Source organism: Wyeomyia smithii, chromosome 3, assembly GCF_029784165.1.
Source record: "Wyeomyia smithii strain HCP4-BCI-WySm-NY-G18 chromosome 3, ASM2978416v1, whole genome shotgun sequence".
In the NCBI taxonomy this organism is placed as follows: Eukaryota; Metazoa; Arthropoda; class Insecta; order Diptera; family Culicidae; genus Wyeomyia; species Wyeomyia smithii.
In genome coordinates this window covers 97,773,815-97,790,937 of record NC_073696.1, presented here as the reverse complement: position 1 = coordinate 97,790,937, position 17,123 = coordinate 97,773,815, and the positions used below count along the sequence as shown (strand labels likewise).

Below are 17,123 nucleotides of genomic sequence, written 5' to 3'. Positions count from 1 at the left end.
CTAGAAGCTGAGAAAAACTTACCACCAGTTAGGTACTGATTTAGAGAGAGCATCCACGTTCCCAGCTGCCAACAGTGTAATACTCACTATATTTACATTCACGACATGGAAAATACATCTTCAAATATACCTTAATCAATAGCCAAAATAGCCAAACACTTCACTTTACTCTAGACAGCAAAAAAAAATAATATGAAAATTCATGATTTTTCGACCTTCTAGAGTAGGGTCCCCCCTTAATAAGTAATGTCAGTGTAATATTTCTTTCACCCACTGACTACCGTTTGTAATCAAAGGTATCCATGAATATATGATAACCATTTTATTGTCTTGCCTATTTTGTTTTGATTTGCATTTTTCACCGTCAACACACTTGGATCTACTGAGTTCATTCTCAATTATCAATTGATAGCCACTCTAAGTGAAAATGAAAAATTCATATCTCTCGGCAGTGACGTGACATTTTCAACATAGAAGTTTTTCCATGGCTTTTCTTAGTCAAAAGGTTTATGAAAGGTGAGGTTAACACATGGTCGGTGTTAAGTCAGACCGGACCAAGTCGCAAAATTGGAAAAAACGAGTTAACGATAGTATTGGATAAAGATTTTCTTAAGCTACATCACACAACAATCAGATTTTATTTATCTCTAAAAAAGCAGAAATAACAGCATGACTTTTGTCTGCATGACCAATGAAAAGCGATTACAGTGTTCAGTCAGAATGGACCAAGTGTTTATTTTCTAGGAGACTGCCTTCGGTCAGCTATTGATAAAAGCGAACGATCGGAAGAATTTTCAAGCGTTTTTCCGGATTTCTTTTTATCAGAGAATTCTTTCACTCACCCCCCCATCGGAATCTGTAAAGTTGCACTGCCGTGGTTTTGAATGTGTTTTTGGACCGTTTATTGCTGTCACTAACATGATCTGATATCATGCCTTATAGTGTGCAGACAAAGTGAACCATGTGTTAAGCAGAAAAAAGTTGAAATTATCGGAATTTACAGCATCGGTTTGAAGTCAACATGAATGAAATTCAACACTATCAGGCAACTTATCGGAATGCTTCTTTGCCCGTTAGTCAAAAAAGTATACTTTACCAGTAAATGAGGAAAATGTAAATGGTCCACTCTGATTGAACACGTAAATGAGAAACGTTAATCATTTGTGTGGGTGTCACAACATTCCACAATTTTAGAAAGAAGTTCAAGTTACAGTAGTAATACTGACTTAAAACTTGATGATTTTACCAATGAATTATATCCTCAGGAGGTTGAAATAAGTGGTAAGTGTATGTTTGTTACTGTTTCATACAAGCTAATTAAATTTATGCCCGTAATGAAATTACGAAGCTAAAGGCAACACAAGCGATTGTTTGGAGAAGACCTTTCATATTAATACAAGAAGAAGCTGACTCGATTGACATTTAAGTGTGTAAAGCATATTGTCAATATCTATTCAATATTATTTTCTAATCATTAATGGAGAACCTGTGCCAACTTTTCATGGAGCTGTCCTTAAAGCACTACATCCAAACGTGACAGAAATTCCAGAACCAAAACACGAGGAAGCCATCCAGTCCATTTTAAATTTTACGGCAATTTCGGCCAAAGTTGCAGAGAAAGTGGGTGATAACGAATATCTTAATTGAGTGAATTAACCATATTTTTCCATTAAAACATTCCGCTCCTACCATTGAATTGTTGAAACAAACACAGTTTAAAGTTTATTCATAATATTTTCAATAATTGTTGATGTTGCAAAAGCTAACCATGTAGATTAAAAACTTTTTGACGGTTCGACGATCAATGGACTACCATTATTTGTTCAATTGTTCAGTCATAATGGTCATAATTGTTCAAGTCATTAATGATTCTTCTTTGATTCAATCAGAGTGGACCAAGTACATTTAATCAGTTACAAACCTGTCCTTTTTGAGCTCACGGCACTCCTTTTTTTCAATTGTCATATTGCATGATACAATTAGAGAGTTACTCCAAATTATAACATCAAAACTGCGCAAAAATATTGAATACTTCAAAATTCCCAGAGCAACAAACTTCAGACTCGTTTTTCTCGAAATGATCAAAATGTCACTTGGTCCGGCCTGACTTAACACCGACCACATGATACTAGACATTTATATAATTAAAATTTCAATTCCATTGTATGGTTTAGAAAATTTTATGGCTTCCGATTTCTGACGAATCACTTTCGGAGGCAAACTACGGTGATGAATTTGATCGTAATATAATTGGCATGTAGGTATGGCGGATCGGTTAACATGGAATACCAGGCAGGTGAAACAAATTTCCTGTAACAGATTTAGTCGTTTTGCTTAGAGCCAAGACAAAATCACAGCTATAAAGTTTGGGATCATTGGTTGCAACGGAAAGCCTCCCACCCTGAGCTGCACGCAGTTGCAATAGTTGTGTTACCCACGCCACCCAACGTGTCCGTGGAAGGAGCTTTCAGTGCGCTTGGTTTGGTGCTTTCAAACCTTCGGACTGGATTTGTTCCAACATGCCATCTCAACGGCCTACAATTGGAGAGAGGGGAACAATGTCTGCGGTGGTTGATAACATTTGTAATTCTACTTTACAACATTAACGAATTAAGAGCCAGTTCGCGAGAGCCGCAACCGCCTTTCTGAGGGACGTTGTTTTGATGTTCTCCGATTGGGCTGAAATTCTCAGCGTTTGTTTGTCTATTCAAGGTAGGAAGTTTTGCAAAATTTAAATTTTTTTCATTGAGGTTAAGTGGGGTAAAACGGCCCTTGAAAATGATATGTCCAAAAACGTCTAAATTCTAAAAAGTGCAATAACTCCTGCTAGACTTGATGGATTTTCCTAAAAATTTGTGGTATTATTTTACACTAAGAGTACTTCAAAACGCATAGTCACAATATATGGCAAAGAGGTATATTGACGAAAAAAACGCATTTTTCTTTTAAAAATTGTCAATTTTCCGGGTCATCCTACTCTTTTCAACATCGCTAGAAAAAATATCTGAATATGGCGTTCTGTAGAGCAACTCAAGATCTTTAATGTCATGTATAAGCCAAGTGTGCCAAATGGGGTAAAACGGCCCTAGAAGGTTTTTTTCAAAAAATCTTCGAAATCACTAAACTCACTATAGTTCCTGCTAGTCCTAATTGATTTTATTGAAAATTTGGATCATCACTGTATCTTATCAGAACTACCTACTTTACCAAAAGATATGCAATTTGGGGTAAAACGTTCCTTGAAGATTTTTTTTTCGAAAAAAGCCGTCAAAATCACCAAAACTGCAAGAACTTGGGTTAGACTTGATAGATTTACTGAAAATTTAGATTATTACTCTAAGTTAATACGAACTTAAGGGCAAGATGACAAAAGTGACAAATAGATTTACATAACGAAAAAAAATTTTCTTGGAAAATACTTGGCGATTTTCGGGGTGCTATTTTCTTTACCTTTACCTTAGCGTAAAGGAAGACGTTGCTTTGATGAACGTTGAAGAACATCATGAGTATAAATTGTAAAGCATTAGTGTTCGAATTCGTGATTTTTTTAAATGATTGTTAATTTTCATTGATACAACAGCAAACAGAGTAACATGATTTTTTGGCCAACACTCTGGAAAAAAGCGAATAAGACCAATGACAATAAATTTAAAAATAATCAAATTAAAAAGGTGCACATGAAAGTTAAACAATAACTTACTTCATTTGCTTTAACAAAACTCGAAATGTTGCAATCTTTCAGCAACCGTCTCATCGATATAGTCTTTCACAAGGTTTGATGCTTTTCTTGAAACCTAGTAAAAAGTCAAGAAAAAGTTTAGTCCTTGTTAGTCAGTTTCCAAATGATGCATCTGGATTTGATATCAAATAAAAGCTCTTTAGTTGTTTTATAAAATGCTAACTTCGGGCGCTGGACCTTCTCTGTAGAGAAAATAGCACCCCGAAAATCGCCAAGTATTTTTCAAGAAAAATTTTTTTTTTCGTTATGTAAATCTATTTGTCACTTTCGCCATCTGCCCTTAAGTTCGTATTAACTTAGAGTAATAATCTAAGTTTTCGGTAAATCTATCAAGCCTAACCCAAGTTTTTGCAGTTTTGGTGATTTTGACGGCTTTTTTCGAAAAAAAAAAATCTGCAAGGAACGTTTTACCCCAAATTGCGTATCTTCTGGTAAAGTAGGTAGTTCTGGTAAGATACAGTGATAATCCAATTTGTCAATTAAATCAATTAGGACTAGCAGGAACTATAGTGAGTTTAGTGATTTCGACGATTTTTTGAAAAAAACCTTCTAGGGCCGTTTTACCCCATTTGGCACACTTGGCTTATACATGACATTAAAGCTCTTGAGTTGCTCTACAAAACGCCATATTCAGATATTTTTTCTAGCGATGTTGAAAAGAGTAGGATGACCCGGAAAATTGACAATTTTTAAAAGAAAAATGCGTTTTTTTCGTCAATATACCTTTTTGCCATATATTGGTACTATGCGTTTTGAAGTACTCTTAGTGTAGAATAATACCACAAATTTTTAGGAAAATCCATCAAGTCTAGCAGGAGCTATTGCACTTTTTAGTATTTAGACGTTTTTGGACATATCATTTTCAAGGGCCGTTTTACCCTACTTAACCTCAATGAAAAAAATTGAAATTTTGCAAAACTTCCTACTTTGAATAGACAAACAAACGCTGAGAATTTCAGCCCAATCGGAGAACATCAAAACAACATGCGGTTGCGCCTCTCGCGAACTGGCTCTTAAAAGGTCTCACACTGTTTTTCTTGCCTGTGAAAATCTTGGATGGGCGCTGATTATACTGACGACACTGAACTTATGCAAAATTCACGTAGAACCTAACGGGTTCTCTCTTGAACAGTTTTTTGTTTCTGCCTATCTAGATGCGACAAATATAATTTCACATTGGTTTCTTCACTGGAAAAGACGGAAGTCAACTGTCCATGCAGTAGTCCTGGCAGCCTGGTGCTAAAAAAGAGATTATCACGATAAGAATACTGGACTGTGCCGTTGCTATGTTTCAAACGCATTTTAATACTTACCTTTCTGAAATCTGCACAAAAGTTTCTCCATCATGTATCAAGCACGAAATTTGAAAATTAACATTTAGCACAGTATACAAAAAATCACTACTATCACTTGACTGAAAACGTATTGATTGTTAACTTGTTTCTTTATGTTTTAAAGACACAGGAATGAACTTGATATCGATAGTGACAGAATCTCAGTGCAATATTTTACGAATGAGTGCGAGGAAGAATGAAAAATCGGTAACTGTGCTATATCAAGAAAAAAGACTAAGTTCATTTTCCTTGCACTATAATTTGTTAATGGATGAATGCGAAGTTGTTACTGGTAACGCATATTCAGCTATATGATAGTGAACTTTCGCAGTTCTGCTTCGTACATTTGTATTACATGAGGAATATAATCTTTTTGCGTTTTGTGAAACTGGGAAAATGACAGAACTTGAAAAAAAGGCGAAGCTACTAACAACCGGAGGTTAAAATAAGCATCGCGAACAGGAATCTAGCTCAGTTATTATATTATTAATTATTAAGTTTAGGGTAATCATCACCTTTTTACCAAGATACTTGCGTTTAAAATCCGTTCAGTGGTAGTAAGTAGTTTAAGGAGGGCACATTTTCGGTTCACTTTTCACTGAGTGCGACGCTACAAAAATAGGACGTAGACCTACGTCAAACACATTTGTGAAATTTTTCCTCATTTTAGGGATGATTTCTTGTTTTTGTTCCTTTTTTCCGTTATTGTAAAAATTTTTGAGTTTTTTTCATATCCTATGTACATCGACGTTCACGAGTTACGTTTTATTTTCGAATTTCTTTGATGCCAAATGTTTTAAAAATGCATGAAACATCAAGATCTGGTGCTATAAAAAAAACTTTTTTTGTGCAAAATTGGGTTTCTGGCACTTAGAAATTAGAAAACTATAATCTCGATTTTTTACAAAAAAAAAATTTTTTGAGATAAAATCAGATCTCGATGTTTCTAAGATATTGGGCATAAAATAAAAACAAAACACAAGAACAAATTTCAATACCGACAACATTTACAACTACTACCAGCGCATGTTTTTATTGGTAAGAAAGTGAAACTTTAGGGCACGTGATTCCGGGGTCCAATTGAGCTGAAATTTTGCTTGGGGACTTTTTTTGAGAAGACGTAACTTTTGAGCTCTACTTCCAAACGAAACTCAAAGGTCAACTTTTGATATATGTCAACCCCATGCCAACCTTCGATTTCACTGTATCGAATTTGTTTTCAGTTCCAAACGAAGTGAAAGTTTTACAGATTGTTTAGACGCCCTTAATTTTTTGATAGAAAACCTTTATTGTGTCGTACAACTCTTGAATCTTCGGTTCAGTGCTGGTAGTCTGCTTTAAGGGCATCATCGATAGCTTCTACTTTTTATATGTGTCGAGCGTCTTGGCACGCTGAAACTTCGCGATTGGGCCCATCACGTGACACTATCCATTTTTGCCTCGCAAAAGCTTCCATGATTATGATTTCCAACTTTGGGCTCACCGGTCCATTTGTGCGTCCACTTCATAGCTTGTCCTCAAGGGAACCGATCTTTATTATTTTGTTAACAAACTTTTTCAACGGTAGTCCCGTAACAAATCTTCTGAGAGTGGAAAATTAGCTTCTTTTTTCTCTTTACGGCTATAAAATCTATCTCTGGTGAAAAAATATTTTCGTGTACCTTACATAAGTTCCAGTCCTAGCAGAAGTGCAGTGTTTATTCTTGTTTAACATAACTTCAAAACAGGGGAAATTGTTTGAACTGTAAATACAGTAATGTTTTGGGCAAGAATGTAGTTGATATGTCATCATACTTTGACGGGTGACAACTTGAATTTTAGATTTTTTTCTACTGTTATCAGAAAGGTAGATGTACTTTAAGAAAATCTGATAAAGGTCCGTAATCGGCTTTTAGACGAAGCTTTTTTATGATGCCGGAATAAAAGCGGTGTACGGTCTTCACGTCGATTTTTCGAATGCATCTCTTAATCCAATCATGTGTTTGTAGTTCGTTGCTCTCTAATTATTTTTGCACACCAAGGAACATGAAATCCCAAAGAAAGGATGACACTGAAGCAGATTCGTTGGGTTGCGTGTTTTTGGTGTTTTTTTGAAAAGACATTTGGCTTGAACCATGATTTAGACAATAAGAACAAAGCCCTTAGCTGTCCATTACTATGGCCCGTCTTCCACTACCTTCTTTGTTGAGGTTTGAAGGATACTATACACTGTCGAAACCAGAAAATTTTCGCTTTTGAAATAATTTACCGTGACAAACTGCAAACAGCAGAATTTTTGTGCAGTTTAGTTAGAATTGTTCAATGCGCTTGTGCGATGCTTTTTGTTTCGATGCCATTTTCAACATGCATTAACAAACCAACAATACTGGCATAAAGATGGGGGAAAAGAGCATACATATACATAAAGTTAACCTTAAAAAAAATCCAAAATTTTAGTTGTAACCCATTAGAAGAAAAAAAAATTGGCAGTATATTTCTTTCTCCTTGTCCTTCCCCAGACTTTAGCCGGAACTGAACAAGTTTTATAATGACAATGTTTTAAAAAAAAAAGGAAATGAAATATATTCTGTAGAACACTCGGTTTCACAGTATCGTACTAATCTTGAATCATCTCAAAATTCAGTAATTCGATCAAACAACCACGGTTGAAGTAAAAACTTGGAGCAAACTGGGGTTCCACAATTATTACACTCTTCTCGTAGTAAAACACAACAGATCTATGCACCATGGAACAAAATGAAAGCGGAAAGATGAAATATTTAGGGTAATTCCACATTGACATTGTATATAAAAAGATTAGAGAAAAAAAAACTTTTTTTCTAACTAAAACCAATGCATGGAATGGATTTCTCTCGCATTCAAAAGTATTACGGTAAAAAAATTGTCAAACCAAACTTGGTCACTTTGTTCGCTGCAGAACGTCAGTTAAGCAGGTATTAGACGACGCAAATATTTGCTATTTTTGGTACGATTTTGAAGTAGAATACTTCTCTCAGGAAGTTCGGCTACATAGGGATGTGAAATGAAAATCTAAAACCGAAAAAAGTGAAAAATGTGTCCAATTTCAAATGCTAATAAATCGGTTAGTATTCGATGGATTTCCTTAGTTCTTGCAGCAATAGATTGGAAAATCTTCTAAGATTCTTCCCAAAATAAGATAATTGTAATTTTATTATTCACACTATTGTACTATTGAAAATAGTCAAGCCTTGTCAAAACGTAAAATTCGACCTCTGATTGGTCGTTATATGATTGCTTCCCAAGCACGGTCGACAGGATCATATACCTTGCAATTGAAAACATGCTATTTGGCCTATATAAGAGCCTATTTCAGCCGGAGCCGCTCATAATTGTTCTAGACAGCGACAACAGCAGTCGTCCTTCCTTAGCAGCAGCACTAGCTCTGTGGTTGGTCACCACGTCTCAGGAGCAGCGCGGTTATTCTCAGCGTGTGTCGCCAGACAGCCATTATTCCCCCTGTGTTGGGGCAGCATGAAGATTGCCATCAGGAAATCTAATTTTGGGAATCAAAATGCCTTTTTGAAGGCAAATAAACAAGTCATTGGAAGTTAATAATTTTTGTCAACGCAAGCAAGTATTCTGTGTTGCATCCTAGCAATTTAAATTTGTCGCACCCGTCTTATTTACTGAATGTGAAAAAGCTTCCACAGTGCATGTTGTCCGTGTATCTTAGTTCCCCCAATGTTAGGGCAGCTCAAAGGTTGTAATTAGCAACCGATTTTGAACCGCAACAGCTTTTTTCAAGGCAAATAAAAAAATAATTGAAGGTTAATAATTTTCTGGCATCAACACAAGCAGACATTCTGTGCGGGATGCAATCAAATTCTGTTGTAGTTGTCTAATTTTCACTTTATTTAGTAAACCCCCCACTGTAGGGGCAGCGCAAAGGCTGCGATCAGCATAACCGACATTGAATAATAAACTGCCCTGTTAGTACGCATTCACAAAAGCAGTTAGTTCGACTATGCAGAGCTAATATGAAGTCGATTCAATCAATCCGCATAAACAGAATTTCGTCGTCTCCCAGCTGCCAAGTTGCAACATGATGCAACACGCAACAGCGAGCAAACGAAATCGCTTGATGTTACAAACCGCAATAAGATACGGGTTAAAACCGTTGCGTGTGTGCGTACGTAAAACGTACGTAAACGTACGTAAAATAATTCATTCCTATTTTCATCCCTATATAAGAGCCTGTTTTAGTCGAAGCCGCTCATAGTAGTTCTGAACAGCGACGATAGCAGTCCTCCCTAAGCAGCAGCGGGAGCGAGCAGTGGGTACCATCGATAGCGGATAGCGGCCACAACTGTGGCATGGCTGCGAATAAGTGTAGCAGTTTCAGTGGATCTCACCATCGATAGCAGCAGGGCCAGCAGATGCAGGTACAGCGGATACCAATGGCGGCCACAACTGTGGCATGGCTACGGATAGCGTTGTAGGTGCTCAGCAGTTGGGCCAGCGTATAGCGGCCACAACTGTGGCATGGCTATGCATAGCGTAGCTGTTGCAGCGGGTATATCAGCATCGATAGTAGCAGGGTCAGCTGATGCAACGACACTCCCTTCACTAAAATGCTGTTTCAGTGTGGTAGCGGGAAGCATCAGCAGCAGGCTTGCATGAAGTGAATACATCAGCCAGCAACTTTCTCTAAGGCCTCTGCCATAGTAGACGCGAAAAGCGGCGCGAACCGATTCGCTCGGCCGTAGGTTGATGTACAGCTCTACTGATGGCTGTACATTAACCTACAGCTGAGCGAATCGGTTCGCGTCACTTTTCGCGTCTATTATGGCAGAGGCCTAATGGGAAAGTTGTATCAGTTTGTTCAGAAGAATATTATTATCGGTCATATTACAGAGATGCGATTGCGTAAATCCGATTTTGAATTGAACAATTGTTCTTTTGAGAACAAATAACACACTTATTTGAAGAGTTAATAGCTTTTGGCACTAATAGCAGTATAGTGACAGCCTTAGCGGTAGATGCAGCTGCAGCCGGTACTTCCCTGAGGCCGATGTAAAGGTAAATGGGAGCAGCACGGCGAAACAGTTCGGGTTATGCTTAGACGCGCGTCATTTTTCGTTGTTGATATTCCCCACATGGAACGACGCGCTTTCGTATGATAGCGGTGGTATTAGCGGTAGATGCATTTGCCAACACTTCCTCCAGTAAAGCCGTGTCTAGTTTTCAATGTGAAAACACCTTTCTCATTGTGTTGACCGTGCGCCTTAGTCCTCACTATCAAGGTAACACAGAGATGTAAGATAAACACTACATCCTATGATAAATTGAACAATTGTCCTTATAAGGACAACGAATGAATTAATGAAGATTTAATTTTGAATTAGAATACTTCTCTCAGGAAGTTCGGCTACATAGGGATGTAAAATGAAAATCTAAAACTGAAAAAAGTGAGAAAAATTTCAAATGCTAATAAATCGGTTAGTTTTCGATGGATTTCCTTCGTATTTTCAGCATCGATTAGAAAATCTTCTAAGATTCCTACCAAATGCATGAAATTGCAATTTTATCATTCGAACTATTGTACTATTGAAAACTCTTGAGCCTTGTAAAAACACAAAATTCGACCTCTGATTGGTCGTTATACCGCGCTTTCCCAAGCACGGTCGGCAGAGTTATGGACCTAGTAAATTGGGAATGCATCATTTGGCCTATATAAAAGCTTCATCAGATAATAAACAAACATTTCATCGGATATTAAATTGAACAACTGAAATTTGAAGAACACAAATGATTATTTGAAGAGTTATTATTTTTTTTGTTTTGCGCTATAATCCAAAGTTAATTATCTTCATCTACATGCATACTCTGACTATTATTACGTGTTTGCGTCGCTTCGTGTTTGGCCACGGTCATGCAGAACGCAAATAACGGCGCGATGCGATTCGGCAAGACGAAATCTGTTGAAATGGATAGCTCTACTTCGCCTTAAAAAGAGCTGTACATTTCACCACGGTAAGGCGAATCGCATCGCGCCGGCATTCGCGTTCTGCATAACCGTAGCCTTTGTTCCGTTCCCGTTTAATGATGTCGTATTAAATGTGCATATTACAATTCGGCAGCACTTCAACTTCTCATTTGCACAAAATTTAAAAATATCCAATGAACTTCATTCAAAATATCAGACAAAAAGAAATTACAATACTGCCAATGAACGGTCAACATTAATTACTAGAAAAAATGACTGACACGCAAGCAGCCCGGTTATCTTTCTTGTAAAAGTATTCTACTTCAACCTTGCGGTCGTGGCTTTGCATACAACCTTCTTGTGATTTTTTATTTGCACAAAATAAAATCTGTATTGAAAAATAGCAAATATTTGCTACGTCTAATACCTGCTTTAGCCTTGAACTGCATCTCATTGACAACTGTCTTTCGTATCTTCTTGACAGTAGCCCAGTATTATTATATAGAGCGAAGCTACGGTGTGTTGGGGGGTTCTTGTCCTTTGGCACCACCTGGACGTTGTTCGCGCCACACCACTCGGTGGCCTTTTCCGTAATGGCAAGATGCAAAATCTGGCTAAAATAGACGGGAACAAACACAGTTGTGCTCACAGTTGTTTGAGGAAAGGTAACAGACGTTTTTTCAGACCCTGCACATAATTTTCCTGGTTGAAAGAACCTTTCGCGCTGAAAATGTTGCTCTTCAAACCAGTGAAACAGAAGGCCTGCCACACGAGATATTTCTCAACAGCTTAATGTGTTTAAAAATCTCTGCCACCTTTCCTCTTCCAGTTGCCGTATAATATTCCTGTCCAGAAAACAATTTAAAGTCTGCCTTGACCTTACCTTACCTTACCAAACAGTCCCAAGCTGTGGTGTGGCCTTTGCTGTACGTAAGAGTCGTCTCCATTCCACTCGGTCCATGGCTGCAGTTCGCCAGCTGTGCAGTCTGCGTAGGGTCCGCAGGTCGTCTTCCACCTGATCGATCCACCTTGCCCGCTGTGCACCTCTCCGTCTCGTCCCTGACGGATTGGTTTCAAGAACCATCTTTACCGGGCTGTCGTCTGACATCCTTACAACATGTCCAGCCCACCGCAACCTGCCAAAGTCTGCCTTGACATTAGTTTCTTTATTCAGCATCTTTACGTACAGCTCCCGCGATCGTTATCTGGCCGATTTGTTTTGCTTATCGTCACGATTTGGAGTCACCACCTTTTTGTAAGTCGACAATCCGGCTCGTTCTTTAGCTCGATATGTTCGTCGTTTTACGGCCCTCGGATTTCTATTTTCCTCCGATCCTATATTCCTGGCAGCCGACAAACGTTCTTCAAACACCTATTGAATTGGTGACGGTTGATTTGGTCACATTCAAAAATTTTGTCAACGTGCGAGTAGTTCGGATTTTCGCGATGCGCGTGCAAAATTTTGATGCATTACTTTTCTTGCTTCGAAGCATTGTACCTCGAGACCAGCTGGAATGCATGTGCTTCATTGTGTTAAAACTTAAAGATATTAGAAACACTTTTTAAGATGTTAAATTTCTATTTTTCATTTGGTTTAATTGAAGTAACGATAACTTTCAACTGCAATATAACTTTACTTGGTTATCCTGTTATCTTTGATGAAAAAAAAAAATGATCATCATACTGACGGATTTATGTGATTTGAACCCTAAATCATCATTAACTATTGTAGCAGCGAAAGAGGTAGAAAGTTCCAGCAATCTCATCAACTTTCAGTTGGAAGTTATATAAGTTCGTTTGATCCGCCGCCAAATTGTCTCGCGCTTTTGTGCAGTCTGAAAAGGATTTTTTTTTTCTCCCGGCGCGCGGTCCTCTGGCGTTTTTCCAATATAGAAAAGTTTAGCACGCAGTATCGCATAAATAGGTATATTCGGCTAAATTTACTGCGTATCAAGAAATCGACATTAGAGTCACCTACAAAATAGAACATACTACTCGTAGTCGTAGATGTCTGTCGTAGATGTCAACTTTAATAAAGATCTCATTGTTTTTCTTATATTTGTTTTTTGGTTCAGTGTTTCGATTTGTCTATTGATTTCGATTGACATTATCAGACGTGAACCCCATTCACGCTCATCAGTTCAGCTGTTATTAAATATGTCAGTAGTAATAACTTATGATTTCACACCTTCATTTTTATGTAGTTTGAGCCTGGTATTTTCAGCACAATCAATGAGGGAACCTAATTAACCAAAATCTTTCTTCCAGGTGTTCCCATTTCAACAAGCTCAAAATCAACAACTGCTCAAAGCACCTCAGCACCGTCCGTAGATAGATATGCCGCGTTGAAAGACTTAGACGACCAGTTCCGAGAGATCAAACTCGAGTGTGAAACGAACAACAACTACAACAGTAACAGTCACAACATGAACGGCACCAGTAATGGATTACTCAATGGAAATCACACCAGTGATGTACATCAAAGTAAGATCCGGCCTCTCTTCCCACCAGCAATGATAGCACGAATAACCTTGCGCTTATTTTTCCAGTAACCACAGCAAACCCGTTCAAGTCAGCAAATCCGTTCCAGCAACAACAGTCCAGCCTCAACTGGTCGATTCCGGGTTCAACACCGGCCACCGGGACGACACCAAGTGGTTTCTACGGAACTTCACCGTACCAGAACGGATTTGCGCAAGCACATCTGATTAACGGCAACGGAGTCGGTTTCACCAATGCCTTCCACCATCCGGTAAGCAGCGCTATTGGCGCCCAGGTGGTACCCCAGTTTAACGGGCACTTTGGCAATCCATTCGTGGTAAGTTTCGATAAAAAATCCTTTTTTTATGACATTGTACAATGTTATATTGATTATAATTTTTTTAGGCTGCAGGAGCGACGACCGGTTCGTCCAAATCGAATAACCCGTTCTTATGAGTAGCTTCCTAGATCAGCACAGACACTCGTTCTGGTTTCTAGGCGAACCAGCTTGGTTTTCGTGCGTGTAGATTTCAGTGACCGACGTATTAGATGTACATGCCGGAATGTAGTAAGTTTCAAGCTTTTTTTCCGATTAGCAGGAAAAAATATTTAGCGCCAACAGGGAAACAAAACGAGGAAGAAATAGAGAGAGAGAGAGAGAGAGAGAGAGAGAGAGAGAGTAGGATTTCATCAAGGTACAAGAAGTGATACACAACATTTTAACGTGGCCGGGTATTTTTTGTTTTAAAACAGCGCGAAGCTAGTTATTTTATACGGCTGTAAATCTGTATATTTTCGGTTTAATTTTAAATTGCAGTTGGAAGGCAAACAAACAAATAAAATAAAAATAGACAATATAAAATCGTACATGAGTTTAGTGTTTGGTGTTAAGCTAGGCAAATCGATTAACTAGCGCGTAGTTCCACGAGTATTACTGATGCGCAGAAATATCAGGTGATTAATTCCATTACACAAATTTACTATACGGAGAGGTTTTGTCGCTTTATTCTTCATTTGCTTACGCATATACGTATCGAATGTTCGTTTAAGGATCTAGACTGACTACTGCAGGAAGCATTAGGAAACAAGTTGATCGTAGCACAACAGTCCGTCTTGGTTTGGAACGTTTTGAACCCACGCGGGTAGTAGCACGTAGGCACCGCTTGATGGAAACTGCTAAGCTTCACTTTTCTAAAATAATACTATTTGAAGCTCATGTACCGTGAGTTTTTACGTGAGTTCCACGACATAAAATTTTGTTTATCTCCCTGTTGCTTTTTTACGTTGCACTTTACGGTTTAGAATCAGATGTCCAGCGAAAAACATTACGTTTTCACGCTGTTAGAAAAAACATTTGTTCAGCAAAAAAATGGCAGACTCTCGAATGCTAGTGCAAATTCCGCAATAAATAATACTCACGTTTCGCACGAAAAGGTGGAATTAAAAATGAGGCACTTTCAATTTTTGGTGTGAGAAAGTCGATAGCACGTTGAAATATTTAGAACTTTGATGGGTTTAGTTACCATTTTTATCACAAGGAAGTGTAATTCTAGGTTTTCTCGGAAATATATTAAAAACTGTATTTATGTTTTGGTTGAAAATAACTAGTGTGATCATTAGCAATTGATGTAAATATTGTTGTCCCATTCCACTGCAGTGATTAGCGATTAGCACTCCGAAACCAAATTGTTAGCCAACACAAAAATTAGTGAAATTACTAATCAGCCTTGAGTATTTTATTGAACAAAATCAATAAGAATGTTGGGTTAATTGCCAGGTTCTTCGTGCACTCCCCTCATACTAGATCCTACAGTACCATAACGTTTGTGAGGAAAATTGCATTGGACATTTCTGAAATATTTATTCCAGAATCTTGATTGTGCATGCCGAGAACGCTCTGTGTGACCAATTTTCGCTTAAGAAAAAGAAAATTTGCAATCACTCGGATAGAGAACGCTTTCTTTCAGGGGTAAACTTTTTTTTCCGGAACCGCGTAACTCAACAACCATTTGCTAGTTCAAATTGCATTTAGAATGAGTTATAGCGTTTTTAACAACCAAGGATGTTTTTTTTACTGCGGGTATTGATGAGCTAAAAAAGTGTAACTATTAAATTGGCAATGTCCTGCTAGCAAGTTGTCAGTCTATTTCCAAATATTTGTACATACAACCTCAAATCATACTTTTATCGATGAAATCATAAATAGTGCGAACCAAAATAGAGAACAATATTTAAAAACTATCGCCATAAAAACCGCCTGCAATGAGCCGTGGATTGCAAAAGTTTGAGTAAGAAACCATTTTTGAATAAGGCAGAGTAGTGAACCTAGACAGTGAGAGCAGAATCATGTTTAAATATTTAGAATTTGTAGATAAGCGAGAATTTGAACTCATTACGAGTTACGGTTTGTTGGAACTTCTACACTTTCAAGTTGCTATACACGATCTGCAAAAAAACAAGGACAGCTCAACACAGCTGGAGAAGTAGCCGAGAGGCGAAATTTGTATTCTAGTGACATCAATAACGTCTTAGGGAAAGTTTATCTGCGCGATACAAAAATTTTCATCGTTACGCAGACTATACGAACACGAAAAATGTACTCAACGCTCAAGAGTTTCATGTAATGCCGCTAAATTTTGCCATCTCTAGGGAGGATAGTTGTGTGACAGAGAAGTTTAGGACTAATAACTACCGCGTTAGATTGTTATAAAAGTTAAACTTTTATTCAAAATAAAAATGCTTTTGTGGCCTTACGATAAAGAAATTAAAAATGAATACATTTTTTTACCAAACTAAAAAAAAGTTGTAACGCGTAGCGAATATACAGAAGTTTAAATACAGTTGAACAAGCCGTTGCATGCAGACTTCTACATCCGAGGTTTAACGTTTATACATACTTATTCACAAAAGTTTATGCTAGATTGCTGCGTTCATCCCTAACATAGAATACTTTATTAGAATGGGATTCAAGCGTCTTTCAAGCTAATTTTTGTATCGAGCTAACTAAAACTTTTAAGCAGAAATTCTAAGATATCCTAGCAAGGCGTACAAACTCGCTTCGAAGGAGCAAGAAGACTTTGTGAACTTTTTTAGTACATTGCGAACGAATCTGTCAAGCTGATTGTAAAATTCAAAGGCTCGTATTCATATAGATTATATTTCAACATTTTCGAGGCCTAATCTGAACAGTAGTTTATCATCGGGTGGCTCAATTTTGCCAAGAATACGATTCCTTAGAAAAATTCTTCTTTTTCCCACTTTTAAATAGCAGGCAATATGATTGACAAACTGAACGCAAAAAAAAAACAATTACGTGCATTACAAACAAAAACACTTTGTTTATATGAATATAAATAAAAAATGACACAAGAAAAAAAAAGAAATCATAAAGTGATTAAGGTGTAATAGGTATGCCGAATGTTTCAAGTGTTATAAATCTGAAGAACAAAAACTACATACAGATTGATGACCGTTTGTTGTATTAAATAAGGGTGAACAACTACCAACTATTACGTATGTAAAGCAGTTTAAATCATAACTATAAAATGTATCAAAAGTCCTAAATAAAAAAAGTTAATATTTAATATTTATAACAATACGCGGAGTTTTATTTGTAATTTTC

General features: G+C 37.5%; 1 protein-coding gene across 10 annotated transcripts in view; it reads left to right on the top strand.

The window, feature by feature from the left end:
• Positions 1-17,097, top strand: part of LOC129729642 (uncharacterized protein DDB_G0283357) — a 121,654-nt gene extending 104,557 nt beyond the window's left edge. For all 10 annotated transcript variants that reach the window (XM_055688375.1, XM_055688367.1, XM_055688374.1 and 7 more), the window contains exons 6-8: positions 13,289-13,504; positions 13,570-13,838; positions 13,907-17,097. In XM_055688375.1, coding sequence (XP_055544350.1) covers positions 13,289-13,504; positions 13,570-13,838; positions 13,907-13,957 — 536 coding nt within the window. In that variant the 3' untranslated portion in view covers positions 13,958-17,097. The remainder of the gene's footprint in view (positions 1-13,288; positions 13,505-13,569; positions 13,839-13,906) is intronic.
• Positions 17,098-17,123: the final 26 nt, after the last annotated feature.